The sequence below is a fragment of the Sarcophilus harrisii genome, chromosome 6 (assembly GCF_902635505.1).
Source record: "Sarcophilus harrisii chromosome 6, mSarHar1.11, whole genome shotgun sequence".
NCBI lineage: Eukaryota > Metazoa > Chordata > Mammalia > Dasyuromorphia > Dasyuridae > Sarcophilus > Sarcophilus harrisii.
This window is the reverse complement of record NC_045431.1, coordinates 248,958,484-248,979,307: the sequence shown is the minus strand read 5'-3', so window position 1 is coordinate 248,979,307 and position 20,824 is coordinate 248,958,484. Positions and strand designations below refer to the sequence as shown.

Genomic DNA, 20,824 nt, shown 5'->3' with positions numbered 1-20,824 from the left:
CTCGTCCGTCTATCTTTCTGCTCCCAGGCAGCTCTTTCCCGGGGAAAGGGTGGGGAGAGGAGGAGGGAGGGGACATCTAGGATGGGGAAGGGGGAGAAAGCTGAGAGACAGAAAAATCAGGACTCCGTCCTCCCTCCCCCAGGCCCTCGGGGGTCCAAAATGCGTGCAAAGGGGGTTGGGGCGGGGGAGGATTGGAATCTGACGGGGTGAGCCCGAAAAAAGGGTTTCCTCCCTTTCCCCCTCCCTCGGAGACTTTTCCCAATAAGAGCAGAGGCTGCTTAGAAAGAGCGTTCCCGCGGGCCCCGGCAACGGTAGGGAGAGGTTAGGCTTGGTGGCAGCATGGGATGGGATGGTAGAGTGGGGAGGGGGGTCCTGCTCCCGCCCCCCCATTTGCCATTAAAGGGTTAAGTAGCCGAGAGAGGGAGGAGCCAGAGGAAGGGGAAGCGGGGGGTGGGGTGCGGGGTAGGGAAGAGCTTCCCTGCTGTCCTCACTCTCCCAGGGCTAGCGGCCGGGACGGACGGAGCCCAGGACCCGGCTGCCCTGCTTGGGGTGGGGGTGGGGACCCGAGCAGCGGGCCGCCGCGGCCCGTCCCGTTTCATCCCGTCCGCTCCTGTATCCGTACGTCGGGGCTGATGGCTCCCCCTGAGCCGCGGAGTCCGGGGGGCGCAGGGTAGAGCCCCGCGGACAGCTCAGGAACCCCCCCCCCAGGCGACGGGTTCCGAGTCCAGTCCCACCCTTCGCCCCAAGCCGTAGACTCCGAAGGGGACGAGGGAGCGCGTGGGAGCCCCCCCCCCCACTGCTCCCCACCCTGCCCCGCCCCGTCCCCCTCCCCCAGCTCCGAGACAAGATGCTCGCCTGGCTCCGGCGCCTGCTGCAAGGTAAGGATCCCCTGCTCGGACGGGGCCGGGGGGAGAGGACACCCCAAGACACCGGGCTGTGGGGGAGGGAAGAAGAGGAAGGGCAGAAGGGTAAGGGGGTCAGCGGAGGACGGAGGGATGGGGAAAGCCGAGGGGGAACAAACGGAGGAGGGGCCGGTGAAGCCCGAGGGAAGGGGGGGGGTGAGCTCCCGCGTGGCAGGTGGCCCCCGAGCTCGCTCCAGGAGCCGAGAGGGCACGGAGATGTGAGCGAGGCACGAGCCGGCGCCGCCTCGGCTCCGAGGGCCGCCCCGCCGGGGCTGGGGGCTGGGCCGGCCGGCCGCCCCGCGGCGGGGGAGCCGAGCCCGCAGAGGCGAGCGGGCGGGGAGCTAGCTCGTGACCGGGGAGCCGGGGCAGGCGGGCGGGGACCGCTGGGTCCACAGCCTGGCCCGGCTGAGGGAGGCAAGAGCGGACTCTGCCGTCCCGGCTTCGCCTGCTGCGGGGTGGGGGCGGTGCAGAGTGGGGGGGCTCCGAGCACTCCTCCGGCCGGGAAAACGCCGACTCAGCAACTTCAGGGCGGCGGGCGTGGAGCCGTGCTCCCGGCTCCGCACCTTCGGTCACCTGGGAGGGATGGGCTGGAGGGCCGGGCTTCCGAGGAGCGGATGAGAACTGGCAAGAAGCAACGGGGCAGCTAGACCCGAAAGAGAGCTACTGGGAAGGTGATTGGGGGGGGGGGGGCAGCGGGCCGGGGGATCGGGGGACAGGGACGAAGAAGGAGTCGTAGGGACCGAGAGAGAAGACAGGGGTCACGGACTCACGAGACTGGACAGTATTGGAGAGCACAGACGGGGGGGGGGGGGCATCACGTAGAGCCCCTGGGGCAAGGGGACAGAGCCAGAGAGCAGGGAGCTTAGGTAAGGGGGCTGGGACGTAGGCATTAGGCTTGGAGCAGAGGGATCAGTGATGTCCGGAGGCTGGGACGAGTGCAGGGACAATGGGCGGGAGGGAATGGGAGGCAGGGACCGGGAAGTCAAAGGAGAGAGTCTGAGAGAAAATAAATAAATAACCAGATAAATAAATAAAGGAGTCAGCCTTTAAAGCAGGTGAGTGCAATTTCATGGCAGGTTTTGGAAGGTTTCCCCTTCCCCGCTTCACAGGTGAGGCAAACTCTGGTGCACCCTAAAAGCTATCCTGTTACTATCCACTTCTGCATCTTCCTCATCCCAGGATCTGGGGAGCCCAGGAAGTAGCTAGGCCCAGGGTCCTGGGAGCGGGCAGGCTGGACCTGGACAGCAGGATAGAGCAGTGGAGCCCAGAGCTGGGCAGGAGCACTGGTGGATGGAGCCCTGGTGGATGAAGCGCTGCCATTTTTATCCCCAGCCCCTCATCAGATTAGGCGCTATCTGGGACTTGGGGTGGCTGCTTATTTGGGGGTATTCTATTCTGGCAGAGTGAGAAACTGTTTGCGGTGACTCTGAACCTCACCACCCGCACCAGCGTCACTGCCTTCCTGGGTCGATGCGTCAGCGCCACCACCTCCACCTCCGTCCCCACTCCTCTCCCACCTCCTTTGCCCCCTCAGCATCTGCCTGCCAGCAGCCCGTGCCCTTAACCCCCTGCCTCTCCCTGGAAATTGGGCCTTTGGTGCATCTTCAACAACCAACACTGAGCTACTCCATCAGGACCCCATGCTCTTCACTTTTAGATTTAGGGTCTTCAGCATTTTTCCTCCAGCCCCTTTTCTGGAGTCACTAGTTAACTTACTTCTCTCCTTTTTTCCCCTCAACATCTCTGACTTTCCTTCTACCATATTTGAAATTTAGCTCTTCTTCTAGCCAAGGTCCTTTCCTCACCTCCATGATCCCACATCCATTGGTTCTGGAATCTGGAAAGCTCAAGGTGGGATCTGAATTGTAGGATTTTCTCAGTCTCTTCCCTGCCTCCAAGTCTTAGTATTTGAGCTCCATCTGAGATATGTGTGCTCCTTGGATGGCCATATTCCTTATACCTCTACTTCCTGGGATCTTCCAGCCCCCTCCACGAGCTACTGAGCGTTTGTGATCTAGGTTTCCCTTGGCTCACAGATTTAAAGCTGAAAGGGTCCTTAGAAGCCATTGAGTTAAACTGTCTCACTTTACAGATGAAGAAACTAAGGCACAATGAACTCCCAAGATCACACAGCTAGTAAGAGTCTGTGATAACTTGAGCCTGTCTTCTTGACTCCAATTCTGTTGTACTGCCCATGGTCACAAAGTCTCTCTTCCACCAAGGGCACCCCTGCCATTCTCATAGTCTCCCAGAGGGGAGACTATGGATTCCCAAACTGGCCATCCCGTACCAGACCGGAGGCTCCTGTCTGGCTGTTGGAGTCCAGAGAGATACAAAATCAAAGAAATGCCCAGAATCTTGGCCCCTTCTTTCTGCCTCGGCTCTGTCAGCTCAGCTCAGTGTGGTAGCTTGCGTCGCCCCCTTTCCCCCCCATCCATGGTAGAGCCCAAGTTCTGCACCCCCTTGTCTCCATGGGCATCGTTCATCCCAGTTCAGGGCTGGTCTGTCTCCATTGAAAGGACCAGAAATAGATCATAGTACTTAATGCAGGAAGAAACCTGACTGAGCAACCACTTCAGTCTCTTCATTTTACAGATGAGGAAGCTGAGGCCTGTGGAGTAGGTTCTAATTGGTCCAATGATCCCACAATTATTGAATTCAGACATGAGTCAAGGCATCCTGACTTGGAGCCTTAGGTTTTTACTCCCCCATTCAAGCTTCCTCTTGGTTCTCATCCTTATTCTCTTCTCTATCTAATAACCATCTCCTTAATCCCTAACCCCTCTCCCTCCCCCCAGAATGGGGACATGAAAAGGAGGGATGAGGCATCTGAGGGATAGTAGAAGGGCTTTTCCTGGCCGTGAAAAGATGAAGAGACTAACCTATCACACACCATGCTTCCTGCAGTCTCGTGTTCAGGATTCTCCATGACACTAAGGCAGTGACAGAATTATCTTAGTGGTCCTTTGAGAGAGGAGCTGAGAGCGGAAGGAAAAGGGGTGAGGGAGTTGGAGGGAGCAGGAGGGGAGAGGAGAAAAAAGAGAAAGAAGGAGGAAAGAGGAGAGGAGAGAAAATGTCAGCATAGAAGGATAATGGGAAAGGGGGGGGGGAAACTCTGGGGCGAGGGGAAGCTAAGAAAAGGAGGGAGCCAGACCAAAGTGGGGAGAAGGGGGCACTTCCCAAGCATCAGCTGTCTCTAACCAGGAGCTGGGTTGAGATGGGCCTGGGGGCAGAAGCGCTCTAAGCCCCCACCTTTCCCTCCACCCAGCCTCCAGTGAGAGCCCGCAAACTGAATTATGGATGAAGCTCCTTGGGTTACAGCCACTGTACACGGGCAAGGACTAGAAATGGCATCAGCCACAGCTCTGCAGCGGCAGCCAAGGCCCCCCTCCCCCAGCTTCTAACCCATCCTTCCCCCCTTCCATTCCCTCTCCCAGCCTAGCCCTGGCTCCCTGAACCCAGTCCCTTTTCAGGCTGGATGAGAAGTGATACTTTGGGAAGGGCAGAGGGTGTGGCTACTCATTGGGGAAGTCGTGGCCAAGAAGCCCCATGATATAAGCAAGGAATCTTGGTTATGGAGTATCCCAGTCCCGCTGCTCTATGATCTGTCCCTCTCGGGGTCTCAGTTTCCTCAGCTGTCAAATGAGTGTATTGAACTAGATGGCTTCTGAAGTCTCTTTCCACTCAAAATCCAACTGATTTCTATGAGACTGGGGTGATAGGAAATTCCTCTTTTGCCTTTTTTTCCTTGAGGGAGAAGAGATAGGGAAGAGGGGGAGAGAGCTGTCTTTGGGATATATGAGAAAGAATTAGGAGATGAGGGAGAAAAGGAAAGACTTGAGCATGATTTCTCTCCCCTAACAATTCTGCCCTTAGATCCTGGATGCAGGCAGGACTAGAGCTGACAAGAACATGCCCTTTATTTCTTCCTTCCTGTGACGATTGACAGCTTTTGAGGCTGAAGGAGAGAGAGAGAGAGAGAGAGAGAGAGAGAGGAGAGAGAGATGCCTTCTAATCCGGGGGAGCCTTGGCAAGCCTCTCGATCTGGATGGGATTAAGGGATCAGGAAAGGAATTTGGCTTCCTAGAGTGTCAACCCCAAGGGGAAGCAGCACTGGAGGGGGGTGCAGAAAAGAAAACGGGTTGTCTCCACTGGGTCAATGAGAAAAGACAAAGGCCCCCGTCCCATGTTGGACTGGGAGGGTTAGCCTCCCCACTGTAGGAGTAATGGAGAGGGGGTGAGAGACTTGCCCCCCCAAGTCACCCCAAGCGGCTCAGGAGAACTGGGGAGGAGAAAGTGATCGTGAAGCGCTGCTCGGGGGAGGGGTGAGAAGGGCCGAGAAGCGCGGAGGTGGTGTGAACGAATGGAACAGCCGCCGCCTGTGTCACTGAGTATTACATCACACCCCTGCCTACACACGCACGGGGCCCAGCGCTCGCTCACACGAGGGGGGACGACGGGGGACATCCAGAACATGCACACGCATGTATGGCCTCGGACCCTCCGGAGCTCCAAGACGAGTGCCGGGACTCTGTCGAGAGGGGCCCGGCCAACGGTCAGAGACCCCTATTCTCTGGCACGCGGGCCTGGAGCAGAGATGTCCCAAGCACGCCTTGTCCCATAGTGCTCCACCACCGCAGAGCAGCCTGGGCGACTCCCTGTGATGTGACACTGGGGGGTGGGCAAGGCCATAGATAGAGACCTGGCGAGACGGGCAGCATCAGAAATGGCGAAAAAGCACGTCGAGCACACGTAAGCCAGGAGAGCTCCCACGTCTGTGCGTACAAAGTGGCAACCCGAGCCCTTCGGATCTGTCCCCCGCCCGCGGGTCTGCACTGGGGTGGGGGTGCTGCTGAACGTGCTGATGAGGGGAACGTCTTTCCTCCTTCGGGATGGAGACATTTACACATCCATAGCGACACATCACGGAGCTCCCGGGGCATTGAGGGGGATTTGCATCCTGGGTGACTTAGGCAAGTCACTTCATTTTCTGATGACTCAGTGCCTTCATAGAATTAAGAGAGAGAAAGCAAGAGAACAGCGAGAGAACTTCAAGATTTGTAAAAAAGTTTTACACACATGAGCTCATCCTAGTAGGAAATATAGAAATGGGGATTCACTCCCTGCAGCACTACCTCAGAAGGTAAACTCCAATGAGATGGTAGATGAAAAACACTTTGAGAGCCTCAAAGTGATTACTTGTTTTTACTACTCCTACTCCTACTCCTAGCTACTTTATTTACCTATTGAAAAATTCAATACATGTTATTTTACTTAATCTTGACAACAAGTCTAAAAAGTAGGTGGTATTTTTATCTCCATTTCACAGATGGGAAGGCTGAGGGAACTTAAGTGACTTGACACATAGCTAATAAGCAGGTCTACTAGCTACTTTATTTACCTATTGAAAAATTGAATACATGCTATTTTACTTAATCTTCACAAGTCTAAAAAGTAAGTAGTATTTTTATTCCCATTTCATAGATGGGAAGGCTGGGGGAACTTAAGTGACTTAACATATAGTTAATAAGCAGGTCATGACTTTTTCCTGACTCCAAATCCAGGGCTCTATCTCCTTGATACCACCCAGAGACCCCTATTATTATTATTTTTTATCTCCATCATTCCAACTTTAAAGATTTGGGAAGAGAAATGGAGAGAGAGAGAGACAGAGACAGAGACAGACAAATACAGACAGAGAGACAGAGAGTCAAACACGAAGTTGTCCTGACGACAGGTCCTAAATACAAGCCCGGTGTGCTCCCCTTCCTCGTTTTGCTCTTGCGGGGGAAGGGCTCTGTAGCATTTCTAGGTCCATGGGTAAGGACACCCACTAACCCTTGGTGAATGAAAGACTGATGGAATAGTCTCTATTGTTGAATGAATGATGGTGGGTGGGACACACCTCAGTCCAGGAAGCCCTGGAAAATGGGATCATGGACCTAAAGATGGAAAGGGCCTTCCAGATGAGGAAACTGAAGCCGGGAGAGCTGATTGAGGTTAATGAAAGGGTGGGATTTGAACTCATCTGCAGGGCCGGGGAGGTGATCTCTCTGTAGTCCTGCCAGCCCTTGCCTTTCTCTCCTTACAGGTCCTGCCTCAGCCTGCCTGCTGCTCCTGCTGCTGGCCCTGCCTCTGGTGGCCCCTACCTGTCCCATGCTGTGCACCTGCTACCTCTCCCCGCCAACTGTCAGCTGCCAGGCCAACAACTTCTCGGCCGTGCCCCTGGTACTGCCTCCCCACACCCAGCGCCTCTTCCTCCAGAACAACCTCATCCGCTCCCTGCGGCCTGGCACCTTTGGCAGCAGCCTGCTCACGCTCTGGCTCTTCTCCAATAACCTCTCGACCATCTACCCTGGCACCTTCCGACACCTGCAGGCCTTGGAGGAGCTGGACCTGGGGGACAACCGGCACTTGCGCTCCCTAGACCCCGACACCTTCCAGGGCCTCGAACGGCTGCAGTCCCTCCACCTGTACCGCTGCCAGCTCAGCAGTCTGCCCAGCAACATCTTTAGGGGGCTGGTCAGCCTCCAGTACCTCTACCTTCAGGAAAACCAGCTGCTCCACCTCCAGGTAAGCCCCCTGTGCCCACCCCCACCCCCGCATCCCCACCATCCCCTCTTTTTGTCCTGTTGATCCTCTTCCCTGTTCTTGCTATCTCCTGGTCTCTGTTTCTATGAACTTGAGTATTTTTCTCCTTGACCTTCCCTTTCTGGCTCTTTCTTCATCTGTCTCTGCTATTTATTAGCTCTTCTGCCTTTCCCTGCCTGTTCTTCTAATATCTCCATCCACTTCCCACTTCTTTTCTTTGCTTCCATCCTTTCCTTTCCTTTTCCTCCTTTTTATTTCTTTTTACACCTTTTTCTCTCTGTTCCTTTTCACATTTTTTTCCTTTAGATTGCCTTTCTTTTTCTCCTTCTTCCTGTTCCCTCTTTTGCCTTTCTTCTTTCCTTCTCTCTTTCTACCTCCCCTTCCCTTCTCTCTCTTCCCTTTTCTATTCTGTCTTCCCTTCCCTTCCTCACCTTCCCTTTTTCTTTTCTCTCTCCCCTTTCTCCCCCTCCCTCATTTCCTCCATCTTTCCATTTCCTCCTCTTTCTTCTTGCCTTCACTCTTTCTTGCCTTTCCCATTTCTTTCTGGATCTCTCTCTGCTTTACTGTCCCTTTCTTCCCTTCATTCTCTCTTTCTCCTCTGATCGCATCACAAAAACCCTTTCACGTTTTCTCTCCTCTGGGGACCGACACATGGAGTATGGGGGTAGGGTGGGGAGGTGGGCAGTGCAAATGGAAAAAATGATCTCACCCAAGGCCTCTTCCCACCCTAGATTTGCTGGGTAGCTTGGAAGGGGAGTGGGGTGGATACAAAAATCTTTACCCTTCCTGCACTTCCGTTTTTACTCCTGTGAAATGGGCAGGGAATCATCCCAGATCGCATCCAATCCGTCTCCGCGATAGAATTAAGAATTAAAGGTAGAACGATGCCGAGTTTTCTTTCAGAAAACAGTGCTATGGAAATTGAAGGAAAAGCAATGACAATTATTCTTAGTTTCATTAATGTTATTATCGAGAATGATTAATGTTTCTTTTCAAGCTGATCTTCCCCCCCATTCTGTCCACCCCCATCTCTCCCCCCAAAGTCAAAACACACCCTCTAAAACAACGCCCAGGGAAACCAAACTCAGAAAGGTTGCTGCTTTTGAGGGTGTATTGGCAGCGGGGGAATTGGAGGAGGGAAGCACTGAATCATTCCAGGACTGAACGAATCCACGAAGGGCTTTTCCACAAAGGGTTCGGCCTGTCCTCCCATCTTTGGGGCATCGAAGGGGCGGTGCCATCAGTGACCACACTGGCCATCTTGACATAATGGAGGCTGCCGCAGAGCATCACTTAGTAGAACGCGGGGCCTGCCCTGAACTCTTTCCAAGGGAAGTTGGTTCTGATATATGAAGGGGCCTCCTCTGTCAGGCAGGTTTGCTGTGATGAGAGTAAATCAGGCTTCTGGATCTCAAGTCTACACGGCAGCTCTGCCTCTTATGCTCTGTGCGAATCTGAGGCAGGTCACACAATCTCCCTCCATTCGTTTCTTCATCTCAAAAACGAGGGGCTTGGATTAGCAGCTCTCTAGAGATATCCTTACAGGCGCTCTCCCAAAAGGGGATTGAGTGACCTGAAGGCTCCGACCTCCTTCCCAGACCATGAAAACCCAAGGCAGAATTCTCTACTCGGGTCCAAAATGGAACCACTGACACACGCCGCCTCCCCGCTCCCTCAGATCATTGGGATTCTTTTTTGGCTCAGACCTGGGATTTCATCAATATTGGAAGCACCCCAAAGGGGAAAGTCCCTTTACCCCTCCACTTATCTATCGCTGGCAGCCTCGGATTGCTGCCCGGATCGTTGAAAAGCTCAATGTCTTGCCTAGTGTCTCAAAGCCCTCTGGGTAAGATTGGGCCCTGAACCCATGTGTCCCTGACTCTGAAGCCAGCTCTGTATTCACTATGCCATACGGGTCCTGCTGTGATCTCTCCATATGTAATTACTTTAATAGTTGTGCTATCTCACATAATTATTTTTCATATCCAACTAAATTATTAATTAGAATAATTATTGTTATAATAATCACTAAGGCAGACTAGCATAATGAGAGAGAGCTGTGCTCCAAGTCGGGAAGGCAGTGTGAGAGAATGCAAAGTGAAATCCCACCTTTGATGCTTGTGTGACCTTGGATAAATGTCACACTAATATCCTAACACCCCTCTCTGGATCTATCTAGCTCTAAATCTATGATCCTAAAACCTGGGTTCTAGTCCAACCTCTCTAATCACCTGCTGTGTAGCCTCCCCATAATGCCTTAATCTCCCAACACTCCTAGCTACTTTCCACTTCCATGTCTTTCTTTTTATTTTTTGAGGGAATTGGGGTTAAGTGACTTACCCAGAGTCACACAGCTAGGAAATGTTAAGTGCCTGAGCCCAGATTTGAACTCAGGTCCTCCTGACTTCAGGGCTGGTGCTCTATCCACTGGGCCTATGAGTGGCTGCTCTGAATTGGTGGAGGGAGCTCCCCTTACCAGGGTTTCCTTTGTAACCAAAAACCAATAATGAGAGTGACAACGATCCCAACGCTTTAAATTTACCAATAGTGATTAATTTTATCAAACTGGGCAACAGCACCAAGAATATTAAATACACAAGGCTTGATCTTCAGACCGTTTCTCTAGGAAACACATTATACGAGATGAGAACCAGAGGTCAGCAAGAGGAGCCCCCTCCACTGAAGGCCTTCCCTGATGCCCCACTGGAAGCCGGACTCGCCCTTAGGTTCTCAAAGGGGAGGTCGGTGTAGGGCAAAGCGTGGTGGCCCTTTCTCCCAACTTGGAAAGGCTTCCAGCACGGGCCTGGTGACAAACGGCGTGTCTGTCCTCCGGCTGGCACCCCGGCCAAGTTCACGGAGGCTCACTGCCAGCTTGGCTGCTCTCTATTGGGAAAGGGACAAAATCACAGTCCCCCAAAATGCTTCTCTTCCCAAGATCGGTGGTGGTTGGCGGCCCAAGGAACTTCCAGGTGCCGAAATTCCCTCCATCAGTACAGATTGGCACCCGCCGAGCGATTGACTATTTTAGAGTTAGACTGAGAAATTAACAGCTTCACTCGAAGCCCCGAGATACCCACGGAGCCAAGAGGTATCGGAGACGGGACTCCCAGCCAGGTCTTTCTGCTCCAAGGCCAACTCTCAAGCTATTCTACTAATAGTAAAACTGATCCGCTTCCAGTAAGGCTACAGGAGCTTAATAGCTTTATTCAGTTACAAAAATGGCATTTTACACACTTGCAGAATACCGGGTGAACGTTAAATACAAAAGAATCATGGCAGCTCCATGGCTCGTTCTCGGAACTATTCTGTCTTCGAGCCACCAGAAAAGAGAAGAAGAATGAGCTTGGGATGATATGGTGTCTTGAGAGGCAGCATGGCTGGGAAGGCAGATGCAGTTAGAGCTCTGAGTTCAGAAGCAGCTGGGTGGTGTAGTGGATAGGGCATCAGGAGATCTGGTAGCTATGGGAATCTCTGCCTCATTTTGTTTCCACATCTATAAAATGGGGATCGAAAGCATAGCGTCTATATCCCAGGGGTATTGTAAGAAGCCCATGGAGTAGTATTGTAAGTTCTATATAGTATTGTGTTTTTCTCTCTCTGATACATGGTCTGTGTGACCTTGGATGAGTCACTTAACTTTCCAATCTGCTAGGCAAGGCTCTAAGAGTAGAGTTACAGGGAAAATACCAGTCTGAACTGGTTGGAGATTGGGAGACCCTCTTGTGGACCCCCTGTGCCATTACAATCCCAGGCCTAGTCTTCCTCCTTATTCCTGTATAAACACCAGGCCAGGCTTCCATCCTTGAGGCTGAGCAAGGGTGCTCCTGGGACCTCAGACGATGATCTCTGACCTCAGGGACACAAACCTTGCCACTTGGCTTTATGGGGAAGAAAGGAAAGGCGGCTTCTTCCTGGGAACTGTGTCTGAATTAGGGCAACACAAGCCAGTGGCAGGTGAGGAAGCCGGAGAGCCGGGGTGACACCCACTGGGGGCAGGTGTGGCTTGGGACGGACACCTCCCTCCCCACAGCAGTGGGTTGGAAGGAGCTATTTGAGGAAGGCAAAGATGGGGGTGGGGAGGGTGTTTCAGGTGTGGAAGGAGCTGAAAGGGGGTAGAAAGGACGAGCTGGGAAGCGGCAGTTGGAGGTGGGGGAAGGAACCGTTAGTCGGGGAGGAAGAGAGGCAGGATGGAGAGTTTTAAATGGATGTGGGGAACAATGAACCGGCGGGGGGAGGGGAGGGAGGGAGAGCAGGAAAATGTGGTCGGAGAAATGGAAGATGATTGAAAGCTTTCAAGCCGGGAGGGGGAAGGGGGAAGGGGGGAGGAATGGGGAAGAGAGGGCTGTGAAAGTCAAGAGCTGATTAATGCACAGAGAGAGGTTTTAGCAGCGGGGAGAGGAAGGAGCGGATTTTAGAGGCGCCGTAGAAGAAGATGCAGGATTTGGGCAACAGCTTGAATGGGGGGCGGGGAGGTGTTCCCACTTCAGACCCCAAGATTATGTGTTGGATAGAGGCCGGTCCCCTGCAGACACACAAATAAGGCAGGGAAGAATCAGATAATATTGCACTCCTTTTCCATTTGGTCTGACCCCCCCCAAGGGGAAACTACCCCCCCCCCAAAAAAAAACCCTTCTATGGAGTCCTTCCAAGCTGACTTGGAAGACTTTCTAGGGGCTCAGGCCACAGTTCTTCCATCCCTCTACCCATCCCCTACCTGATCAATCCTGTCTCCTATTTTTCTATGGTTTCCAAAGCAATTTCTCTAGGGTGACTGCCCTGTGTGGAAGCAGCTAGCGGTATTATTATCCCATTTTACAGCTGGGGAAACTGAGGCTGAGCGCAAGGCCACATTACTACGTTCTAGAGCCAGAATTCTAAACTAGACTTGGCTCCATACCCAGCGTCCTTTGCTAAAAACATCACCCGGCCTCTCAGCGTGATCTGAGATAATACAACCATCTAATTTAATAGAATGGAAGCATGGAAAAAGAGATCCAGTAACCAGTGAGCTTAATGGGCAGGGAGAGAGGGAAGAAAAAGTGGATGAAGAGAAGAGTCAGGGAAAAAGTCAGTAGAGAATAAGTTAGATGCAGAGAAGTCAGGAAGATTCATCTTAATTTCAAATCTGGCCTCTGAACTCTTCCCAGCTGTGTGATCCTAGCTGGGTCATTTAACCCTGTGGGCCTTAGTTTCCTCATCCTAAAATGAGCTGGAGGAGAAAATGGGAAGCCGCTCCTGTATTTCTGACCAAGAAAAATCCAAATGGGATCAGGAAGAGTCAGAAAAAACCGAATGGCAACAACGGAGAGGTCACAGGTGTAAGGGGAGAAGGGGATGGAGCCATGGAAAACTCCAAGGGTGAAGAGCAGAAAGCTCTGTAGTGTCAGAGGCAAGGGAGGGGGAAGGGGAGGGGGTTGGATGTGGCTAAGAGGAGGAGATCTTGGCAAGCTTGGTTCCTGTAGAGAGAGAGGGAGGCAGCCAGATGGGAGGGAGGCGAGGAGAAAGCAGGAGGACAGGAAGTGGAGGCTGGGAATTGAGGTTCTCCCCACCCAAACTTCTCAGACCAGACTTCAGGGAGCTGGGATTTCTTGGGGGGAAAGATTGTCTTCCCTAAAAGCAAAGTTAGGGCTGCGGGCTTTGAATTCCTGCCCCTCACCAGGAACCATCTCTCCTAGCTAGGCTGGGGTTGGATTTAAGCCCGGAGATTGAGGCTCATTGGAGCCTCCAATCTGGTTCTTAAAGACCCAGAGTATCCCACTGGCCCCTCCAATCTAGTTCTTAAAGACCCAGAGTATCCCACTGGCCCCTCCAGAGGTGTGTCTATTAACAGCCCAAAGAATATTCCAAGCCCCCCCAGATCATAATATTCCAGCTGGAAAAGGCCCCCTCCCTTCCGTTTTGCAGACGAGGAAGCTAAGGAATCAGTGCTACGTCATGCATGTAATAAACATTAGTTGTAGAATTTGAACTCGGATCCTTGGACTTGTCTTATCTTGGATGCTGGGGGGGGGGGGGAACCAATTTCCTTTTCTCTCCTTAGTAGTCCCTTGTCAAACATAGAACCGCAAGTCAAGAGAAAGCTGGGTTGACATTAACTGACTATATCACTCTGGGCAAGTCATTTATCCTAAGTGACCCCTCAGTTTCCCCACCTCTAAAATGGGGGCCATCATCCTTGCTCCATCTAGCTTGAAGGGTTGCTGGGAGGAAATTGCCTCGTCTAGCTTACAGTCTAATAAAAATATGAATTCCAGATATACATATATACATAATGACATACATACGATATATATGTATGCATATATATACATATATTAGCTAGTATTTATATAGCTCTTCAAGATTTGCAAAGCTCTTTACGTTTATGATCTCAGTTCATCCTAATCAAAGCAAGTGTTATTCTGATCTTCATTTTACACATAAAGAAACTGAGGCAGAGAGATGAAATGTCTTGCCAAAGGTCATCTAGTGGATTAGAGCATTGGGTCCGAGTCAGGAAAACTTGAGTTCAAATTTGACTACAGAATATTACCAACTTGGAAAAGTCATCTCCGCCTCAGTTTTTTCAATTGTAAAATGGGAAGCTAGAGTCAGGTAGAAGCTACTTTCAGATCCCATCTCAGATACTTACTAAGTGTCACTTACCTACTTGCTTGCTTGCTTGCTTACTTACCTACTTGCTTGCTTCCTTACTCACTTACCTACTTGCTCATTTACCTACTTGCTTACTTGCTCATTTACCTTACTTACCTACTTGCTTACTTGCTCATTTATGTATTTCCTTGCTTATTCACTTACCTACTTGCTTACTTGCTCATTTACCTACTTGCTTACTTGCTCATTTACCTACTTACTCACTCACTTGCCTACTTATCTACTTGCTTGCTTACTTACCTACTTGCCTGCTTACTTATTTACTCACTTGCCTACTTACTTACCTAATTGCTTGCTTACTTACTTACTTGCCTTTTTACTTACTTACCTACTTGCTTGCCTACTTACTTACTCACTTGCCTACTTACCTACTTGCTTGCCTACTTACTCGCCTACTTGCTTACTCATTCACCTACTTGCTTGCTTACTTACCTACTTGCCTCTTTACTTACTCATTTACTTCACTTACTCACTTACCTACTTGCTTGCTTACCCACTCACTTACCTACTTGCTTGCTTACTTACTTAACTACTTACCTACTTAGTAGCTTGCTTAATTGCTTATTTATTTGCTTGCTTACCTACATACTCATTCATTTACTTGCTTACTTACTGAATCTCCCTTTGCCTCTATGCCCTCATCTAGAAAATGAGGAGTCTCAACAGCTTCTGAGAGCCCCCGATATCTAAAGTTAGGCACCCATGACAATGGGCACGTGGGCTGTTGTTGGATTGAGTCCCTTCCCCCGCCAGGGGACTTGATCTTGCTCCAGGGTCCTACCTCGAGGAGGAAGAATCCTCATGAGATATCAAGGAGCTGGCTTGGGGCTCTTCCCACCTCTTTTCTCTAGGAGAAAAGCTATCACATGGCTAGAAGGTGAGAAGCCAAGAGCATCAGAGGATCATAGGATTTAGGGCACAAGGAACCTTAGAGATTATCTCGCCTGACCTCATTTCCCTTACAAATGAGAAAATTAAGGTCCAGAGCGATAGAATAACTGGCCTTGGACCGTAAGCAGGGAGACGTCCCCTTCCTCTTCAAGGACAGAAGGACAAACAGGTAGGAAGTGCTAAAGCAGCCATTCAAGCCCAGAACTTCTAATCCCAAATCCTTGGCAATGTACCAAGATTTTTCAGCCATTTTTCAGATGAGGAAACTGAGGCTAAATAGCTTGGCCAAAGTCACAAAGGAGGAGTTGGGGTTTGCATTAACAAGGGAGTTTAGATGATGAAGCAAGGGGACTGGTCACCTCATCCTGCCCCCTCATTTTTCACTGGGGGCCCGAAGTCCAAAGAGATAAAGTGACTTTTGCCCTTGGTCACATACAGTAAATGGCAGAATTGTAACTGGACCTCAGCCCAGGACCTCCCACTCCCAATCCATCAGTCCCTGCGTTGAACCAATATTACTTCTGAACAACTAAACAGCAGCTTCTTCCCTCTAGTGATGGCCTGCAGTGCTAGGATTCGGTCAGCACCCTACTACCCTTTGGCCCATCTGAAAAGGGCCCCCCTCCGTTATAGGTCCTGCACCCACTTTTTTTCTTTCCCATCTCCTCCCACTCCAGGATGATCTGTTTGCCGACTTGGCCAACCTGAGTCACCTCTTCCTCCATGGGAATCGCCTCCGATTGCTCACCGAGCACGTCTTTAGGGGTCTGGCCGGGCTGGATCGGCTACTGCTCCATGGGAACCGACTGCAGGGAGTGCACCGAGCGGCCTTCCGGGGCCTGGCCCGTCTCACCATCCTTTACCTGTTCAACAACAGCTTGGCGTCCCTACCGGGAGAGGCCCTGGCCGACCTACCTTCCCTGGAGTTCCTGAGGCTCAATGACAACCCCTGGGCGTGCGACTGCCGTGCCCGCCCTCTCTGGGCTTGGTTTCAGAGGGCCCGGGTCTCCAGCTCGGATGTCACCTGTGCCACCCCTCCCGAGCGCCAGGGCCGCGACCTGCGGGCCCTGCGGGAGTCTGACTTTGAGGCCTGTCCCCCCGCTGCTCCAACCCGACCGGGTGGCCGTGCCCGCGGCAACAGCTCCTCCAACCACCTGTATGGGGTGGGAGAAGCTGGAGGGGCTCCCCCCGTGGATCCCTCGACCTTATACCGGGACTTGCCGGCTGAAGATCCCAGGGGTCCCCAAGGGGGCGACGCACCCACAGAAGAAGACTATTGGGGCGGCTACGGGGGTGAGGACCGGAGGAGGGGGGAGGTCTGCCCTGGCCCAGCCTGCCCCACCTCGCTGGATTCCGGAGGCCCTTCCCAGTACCATGGGCTACCCGGCCCCTTGTTTTGCCTCTTGTTGCTGGTCCCCTATGGCCCCTGATGGGCAGGTTGGTACTTGAGATGGTAGCGAGTGGGAGCAGCGCTGAGGATGGAGACCGAGAGGTGATGTTGGTCTTGACGGCCTCCGGCCTCCATCCCTTCTGAGATTACTACCCTGCTTTCCGCTGCTACTTTGGCTCTGACTCCTTTCCTGTCCCCACCCCTCCTAGGACGCTCTTCCAAGGGACATCTTCATTCTTCCGTTCCCTACTCTCATCCCCAGAATGCTTAGGATGGGCATTCCTCTTCTGTCTCTGCTCCCAAGCTCAGCCACGAGCTCCTCCCTCCTCTTCCCAGGGCTGGGCTGAGGCTGCTCCCAGATCCGCCTTCGTGCCCTTCAGGGGCCACAATGCTACTCGACAGAGGGAATATTCCATTTTCTGAGCTGTCTCTGTCGGGCGGGTTAGAGTTCTTAGTAACCACAGGCTAGACAGACACCCATCAAAGTACGCCATGGGGTAGGACCCCAAAGAAGGCCACTCGAATCCTGGCAAGTGATGAGCTCTAAGGCCCCAGCTTCTCCCGGCCCTCCCCAAACCCCTGAGAAGGAGGGAAAATTTTCCTCTTCCATCTCTTCTGGACGTTTTTTGGGGGTGAGGGGCCCCCCGGAGACCTTTCTTCTCCACCGTGCCCCCATGCGGCAAAGGACAAAAAAATTGTTTGAAAACAAATTTATTAAAAAATATATATTATTTTAGATATGTCTATGGGACTCCTTCACTTTTAGTCCCCAAGTGGTCATAGAACCTTGAATCGTAGGATTGTGGGCTCCAAAGACATTTCTACATCGCCTACTCTCACCCCTTCATCTTATAGACAAAGAAAGGGGCGAAAAGAGGCAAAGGGATTTATTTATGTCCTCACAACTGGTAATGAGGAGAGTCAGGACCTGAATCTGGGGATCTCTAAGAATCTAGAGCGATTAGAAAGACCACCTGAGATCTAGGGTCACATAAGTGGCCACCCACATGCTCTATCCAAAGCCTAGAATCCTTCCAAGCAAAGAAAGAAGCCTGTGCTAAGGTCAGGAAGACTTAGAGAATGGGAAGAAAACCTTAGATATTAAACTTGGTTGGTGACTGAGGAAATAGTGTCCACAAAATGGTAGGAACTGAAGCTGTAAGAGACCAATGTATTGCCCAGTGGAGGGAGAAAGTTAGAATACCATTCCCAAACGTGGCAGTCTTACTCCTTAAAATATGATTCCTTCTTTGTTGATTGATGTAGGCAAAGTCTTATATCAGACCCTGATATCTGGCACAAATCAATAATCAGGAAGCCTTATTAAGTACCTACTGTGTGCCAAGCACCTTACTAGACACTGGCAACACAAAAAAAGAAGTCATGTCTGCCCTTAAGGAACTTGTATTTTATCTGGGAAATAAGGCTGAGAATAATCTCTCATATCCCAAACCCTGACCTTTTGGCTATAAGCAACAACTAAATCTAAATCTCATTCTGTCTCTGTTTCTGTCTCTCTCTCTCACTCTCTCTCTCTCTCTCTCTCTCTCTCTCTCTCTCTCTGTCTGTCTCTCTGTTTCTCTCTGTCTCTCTTTCTGTCTTTCTCTGTCTCTCTATTTCTCTCTTTCTCTCTATCTCTCTGTGTGTATCTCTCTATCTCTGTCTCTCTGTGTGTCTCTCTCTGTCTCTATTTCTCTCTCTCCTTCTCTCTATCTCTCTGTCTCTGTCTCTCTCTGGGTCTCTCTATCTCTGTCTGTCTGTCTCTGTCTCTATGTCTCTTTCTCTCTATCTTTATCTGTGTATCTCTATCTCTCTCTGTTTCTCTCTGTCTCTGTCTCTCTCTTTCTCTCTGTCTCTGTCTCTCTCTTTCTCTTTTTGTTTCTCTGTCTGTGTGTGTGTGTGTGTGTGTGTCTGTCTGTCTCCCTCTCTCTTTCTCACACACACACAGGAGAACTATTCTATAATAGAATATGGGCAGAAACGCTCATTCAACAATTAGCCAAGCATTTATTAAACTCCTTCTGTATGCCAAGCACTATGCTAGGTAATGGGATTATGAAGCTAAAATTTAACAGTTCCTTCCCCCAAGAAAAGTACATTTGACTATGGAAAAACCCCAGATACTTGAGTAAGTACATCTGATACATGTAGAAAACAAACACACAGGCATTTTAGAGATGGACAATACGCTGAAGGGAGCTGGCAAATCCTCTTGCAGGAGGTGACATTTCAGTTGACCCATAAAGAGAGCAAGAGGTTCTAAGGACCCAAAGTAAGGAAGGCAACAGAGCAGGCTAAGGGACAGCCTACAGGGAAGCACATAACTGGGAGATGGAAGGCCATGCTCAGGGATTAGCAAGTCTAGCATTTTAGCTCAGACACAAGAGTGCAAGGGTGAAGGGAAGAGGAAAATACAATCAATCTGGAAAGCTAGGTTAGAGTCAGGTGATGGAGGCCTTCCAATGACAAACAGCAAGAGGAGTCCATATTTTATCCTAAAGACAAGAAGACCCTGAAATGTCTGGAGCACTGAGATGCTGAATCCTGTGGTTTTTAGGGGCTGCCCATTTGGTAATACTGAAGCATTGTACAAGGGAAAGCCTAGAGGGGGGAGACAGCTTTGAGGCGATGGCAAAGTTTACTTGATTAGGTCATGGTTAATTAAGCTTTCTTGGATGGTGGATAGCCCTAAAAGACCAGATTGGATGACCTATTAGCAGGGCAGGTTACATTAGGGGCTTTAAACCTTTTCACTTTCATCACATCCTTTTGTCTACCAATCTGGAAAAGCCTATGGATCTCTTCACAGGATCATGCTTGTTAAGTAAAATATATAGGATTATAATGAAATGTAATGGTATTGAACTATTTAAAAACAAAAGTGTTTAGACCCCAGGTTAAAATTCCTTGGTAGAAAAAAGAGAAAGAGAGCCCTAGATCCTTCTCCTCCTGCAGACTAAGGATTGGGGAGCAGTTCACATTTGGACAATGACTCAGGCTCCTCTTGGCTTTCTGGAATTCATAGTACAGTGTAGGTTCAAGAACAAACCTTGATCCTACGGTGTAGGAGATTTGGGGGTATCAATGTGTATGATATTAGGGACATCCATTGGGAAGGAAATTAGAGCCTTTTGCCCTATGATAAGGAAGTCAAAGGTGGGAAATAAGGTTCGAGAATTGCCTTGGTTAGAAAGGCTAGATAGAGGGTTAGGGTTAGGGTTAGAGTTAGTCTATCTTTAAGAATTGATCTTAGTTTTGGGGAATTCCATGGAAGTATCCTTTAGATAGTATGGAAGTGGCCATTGGTTCCTAGCACTGTATCAGGTATGGCAGGTTATACTAAGATGGAAAGGTTAATAGAATAATTCTGCTTAAGGATTCTGTGCCCTCCAGGTCAGAACTAGACTGGCTAAACTCAGAGGAACTTATTACAAGATCGGCTATGGGAGGATGAAGCATTTTGGGGCCCCAACAACTCGCCAATACTAGATATCCTGTGACTCCTTCATAAACTTGTGATTTATGTGTCAGTGAATAAGAGATTGGAATATTCTTATGGAGGAAATTCTTAGTCCTGAAAGTTTTGAATTTGAAGGATGGAAGAGAGGGAGAGGAGACTTTTAGTGTTTAAGAGAATAGGAGTCAGATATTCTGAATGATGGAAGAAGAAGAAGAAGAAGAAGAAGAAGAAGAAGAAGAAGAAGAAGAAGAAGAAGAAGAAGAAGAAGAAGAAGAAGAAGAAGAAGAAGAAGAAGAAGAAGAAGGAGAAGAAGAAGAAGAAGAAGAAGAAGAAAAAGAAGAAGAAGAAAGAAGAAGAAAGAAGAAAAAGAAGGGAGTTGTAGCCCTAGATTAATTGTTGCAGCTAGACTAGAATTTAGCTAAACAGAGGTTAAATATACAACTTTAATGGGTTTGTATACTGAGGTTAAGATAAAAAGAATGGTTAGGGATAAAGTACAGACCTAAAAATGGAAGAAGCTTATACCTAGGAGAGTTTAGTCTTGGGGAATAGATCAAGGTTGGGTCACTAGCTCAGATCTTCATGTCCTAGACCTTCATTGGGCTTCTGGAATACACAGTGCTATCTAGGGCAAACATAGAACCCAAAATGTTGAGGCTGGAAAGAGTCTTAGAACACAAAATATTAGAGATGAGAGAGTTCTCCTAACAGAACCCAAAATATTGAGGCTGGAAAGGGCCTTTGAATACAAAATATTATAGATGGGAGAGTTCTCCTAACATAGAACCCAGAAAGTTGGGGCTGAAAGAGATGTTAGAACTTGGAATGTTAGAAAAGGAAAGGGGCTTTCAAACACAGAACCCTGCATGATAGGTCTGGATGGAACCTTTGAATATCAAGTGTGGAATTAAAATGAAGGCCAGAAAGGACTTTTGA

The 20,824-nt window shown here is 50.2% G+C and overlaps 1 protein-coding gene across 1 annotated transcript; it reads left to right on the top strand.

Moving 5' to 3' along the window:
* Nucleotides 1-229: 229 nt before the first annotated feature.
* Nucleotides 230-17,176, top strand: RTN4RL2 (reticulon 4 receptor like 2). The gene is made up of 3 exons (XM_031941700.1): nucleotides 230-878; nucleotides 6,994-7,475; nucleotides 15,716-17,176. The coding sequence occupies exons 1-3, from the start codon at nucleotides 848-850 to the stop codon at nucleotides 16,466-16,468; spliced, it is 1,266 nt and encodes a 421-aa protein (XP_031797560.1). The 5' UTR covers nucleotides 230-847; the 3' UTR covers nucleotides 16,469-17,176.
* The last annotated feature ends 3,648 nt before the right edge of the window (nucleotides 17,177-20,824 follow it).

Bases quoted from the DNA above. Each gene is read 5' to 3' on its own strand.
- RTN4RL2 (XM_031941700.1), top strand. From the start codon at position 848: ATGCTCGCCTGGCTCCGGCGCCTGCTGCAAG. The intron at 879-6,993 runs GTAAGGATCCCC...CTCTCCTTACAG, and splicing joins GCTCCGGCGCCTGCTGCAAG to GTCCTGCCTCAGCCTGCCTG. The intron at 7,476-15,715 runs GTAAGCCCCCTG...CTCCCACTCCAG, and splicing joins ACCAGCTGCTCCACCTCCAG to GATGATCTGTTTGCCGACTT.